General features: G+C 40.6%; 1 protein-coding gene across 1 annotated transcript in view; it reads right to left on the minus strand.

The window, feature by feature from the left end:
- ITIH2 (inter-alpha-trypsin inhibitor heavy chain 2) overlaps positions 1-2,330 on the minus strand; it is a 47,430-nt gene that overhangs the window by 18,858 nt on the left and 26,242 nt on the right. The window contains exons 11-12 of the mRNA XM_045285584.1: positions 1,247-1,437; positions 306-488 (exon numbers count right to left, since the gene is read on the minus strand). Coding sequence (XP_045141519.1) covers positions 306-488; positions 1,247-1,437 — 374 coding nt within the window. The remainder of the gene's footprint in view (positions 1-305; positions 489-1,246; positions 1,438-2,330) is intronic.

Genomic DNA, 2,330 nt, shown 5'->3' on the forward strand with positions numbered 1-2,330 from the left:
ATCAGCTTTCTTCACCACATTTGCTTATTCACCCGCTTTGTCTTCAGCGGTTGTGTCGGGAAGGTGAGCATCATAGAATGCCAATCACTTACCCATTATATAAGACTCTCTCTTCTACATGAGTTTCTGTGGATTTGTTTCTCAAAAGTACCCAGACTAACACACTGTAACTGTTTATGGGAGTAAAAAGCGTCATCCTTCTCCTGATGAGTGGATGATGATTTTGAACTGTTGACTTTGTAGGTAGCAGCCTAACTCATAAGGACCAGTTAGTAATTCTAGAATAAGCAGATCAACAGACATACCGAGGTTGCGGTGATGATGCTCTCTACTGGCTTCAAATTGGTCGGGTCAACCTTTCCTGCGACCACAATCTCCGAGCCTCCAAAATAGTTATGGAAACTGTTTTGGGTGACATCCGTAGCTGGATGGAGATAGTTGAACTGAATGTTCCGGAGCAATGGAGTGGAGACCTGGTTGTAGAATTTCTACAATTCATAAAAATTGGGAGGATCATTATTTTCGTATCCCTCTACAGGCCTAAAGCACTCTTCTCTGAAATTCCTCAAACGCTTAGCAAATATTCCCACAAGATCTCTGTGAAAAAGCGAAGGGAGGAGGGAAGATTCTCATAATGATCCAATGAAAACATTGAGGTCTGTAGGAGATACAGACTGTTGAGAAATTTCAGGGTCCATCAATAAAAACATTTTTTCCTATTATGATCAACATGGAAAACTCATGGACACGCATTAAAACCTTGTTTCTTCCCTATCGCTAAGTTTACATATGGTGTCTGGCATTGTCGGCGAACCAGGTCAGAGAGGCTCTTCTGCATCTTTGTCCTTATCTACCTTTGAGGAAACTTAAAGGCCATAGTTTGATCTGCCTTCGAACAACACTGGCATTAAAGATACCCATGTACTTTAAAGGGGAACTAGGTGGCCATGGTGATCAGGAGGACCTGTTAGTTAGCAGGACTGGAAAGAAACCAGCTTTGATAGTGGTCTGAGTAGCTCTGGGTACAGATGTGAATAACCACTGATCTGCTGTTTCAACAGCTGACTACAAAGGCAGAAATAGAGGTAGGCAGAGGGTATATGAGAGAAGATCTGAATAGCTCCCCCTGATGCTCATGATTAACTATAGTTAAGAATGATGACAATTTGGAGTCAGATTTGACCATCTTCTCTTAGGCATTAGTTATTACTGTTGGGCGATTTGGAGTAAAGGGGGGAAATGTTACCTTGAGCTGGGAAGACGTGTCCTGGTTTCCATATATCCTTTGAGCAATCCCACGGTTTTCATTAGAGAGTCTCTTCAAAAAATCATAGTCAACATCGAATCCTATCCCCAAACTGAACAAGGAGATATTGTCTCGTATGTTCTGCTTCACATTTTTCTGAATTTTTGACAATTTAAGTTCTCCTACGGTTCACGATAACACAAAAAGAATGAGGAAGCAATGTTATCACGTTTGTGGAAAATGTATTTGGGTAGTTTAGGCAAAAGTTGTCATCTGAAGAAGGCACCTACTCATTTAACTTCTAGATGAATGTACGCATACATATTGAAATGCAAATGGGTGCTAGTGTATAGCAGCATTGTTGGGAGTAGCAGCATATGGGAAACAAATGCACACAATGGGGGCGCTGCTTACATGCCAGTGAGATGCTGTGTAGCCACTGAAAAGAACCAGGCAAGACTTCGTGTACTTACATTAAGAGCTATACATTTTAAATGTGAAGAAACAAGATAAAGATCAGTGTATGTAGGAAGGTTGGATATATATATATATATCCAAAAAGCTCATGGAAAAATTCCATTATCTTTTCATTCCATTCGTTTATGAACTTTTTGAAGGTCCCTTGTCTCTATGCATGGATATACCTGAGATTAGTATCCTTCCACCATACTTATCCAATCTGTACGCTGAGCAAATAATCTGAAAAACTGGCCTGTATGAAGAAGGACACAGTATCGGGATTAGAGGGAGGCTGGGGAACAACCTGCAATATTCGGATGACAACACCTTGTTTGCTGAAAGTGAAGCGGACTTGAAGCACTTATAAAGAGTTCAGCCTTTAGGATGAATTGCACCTCAACATAAAGAAAACAGAAATTCTCACAACTGACAGATTGCAACACAATTTAGTATTCACGGTTACTTATCCCTGCTAGGATAAAGAATAAATAAATGACACAGATAGATGGAACAGTATATTTTACAAGTAGGGAGATGCTGAAGCCATCTTGTAAATCAACAGAAGGCTTGACTTCAAGGATGCATCAGAGAGAGGCATTGTCCAGCTGCTGTGAAGAACTGAGGA

This window comes from Echinops telfairi, unplaced genomic scaffold (assembly GCF_000313985.2).
Source record: "Echinops telfairi isolate 266 unplaced genomic scaffold, ASM31398v2 ScPeMD7_7473;HRSCAF=8511, whole genome shotgun sequence".
In the NCBI taxonomy this organism is placed as follows: domain Eukaryota; kingdom Metazoa; phylum Chordata; class Mammalia; order Afrosoricida; family Tenrecidae; genus Echinops; species Echinops telfairi.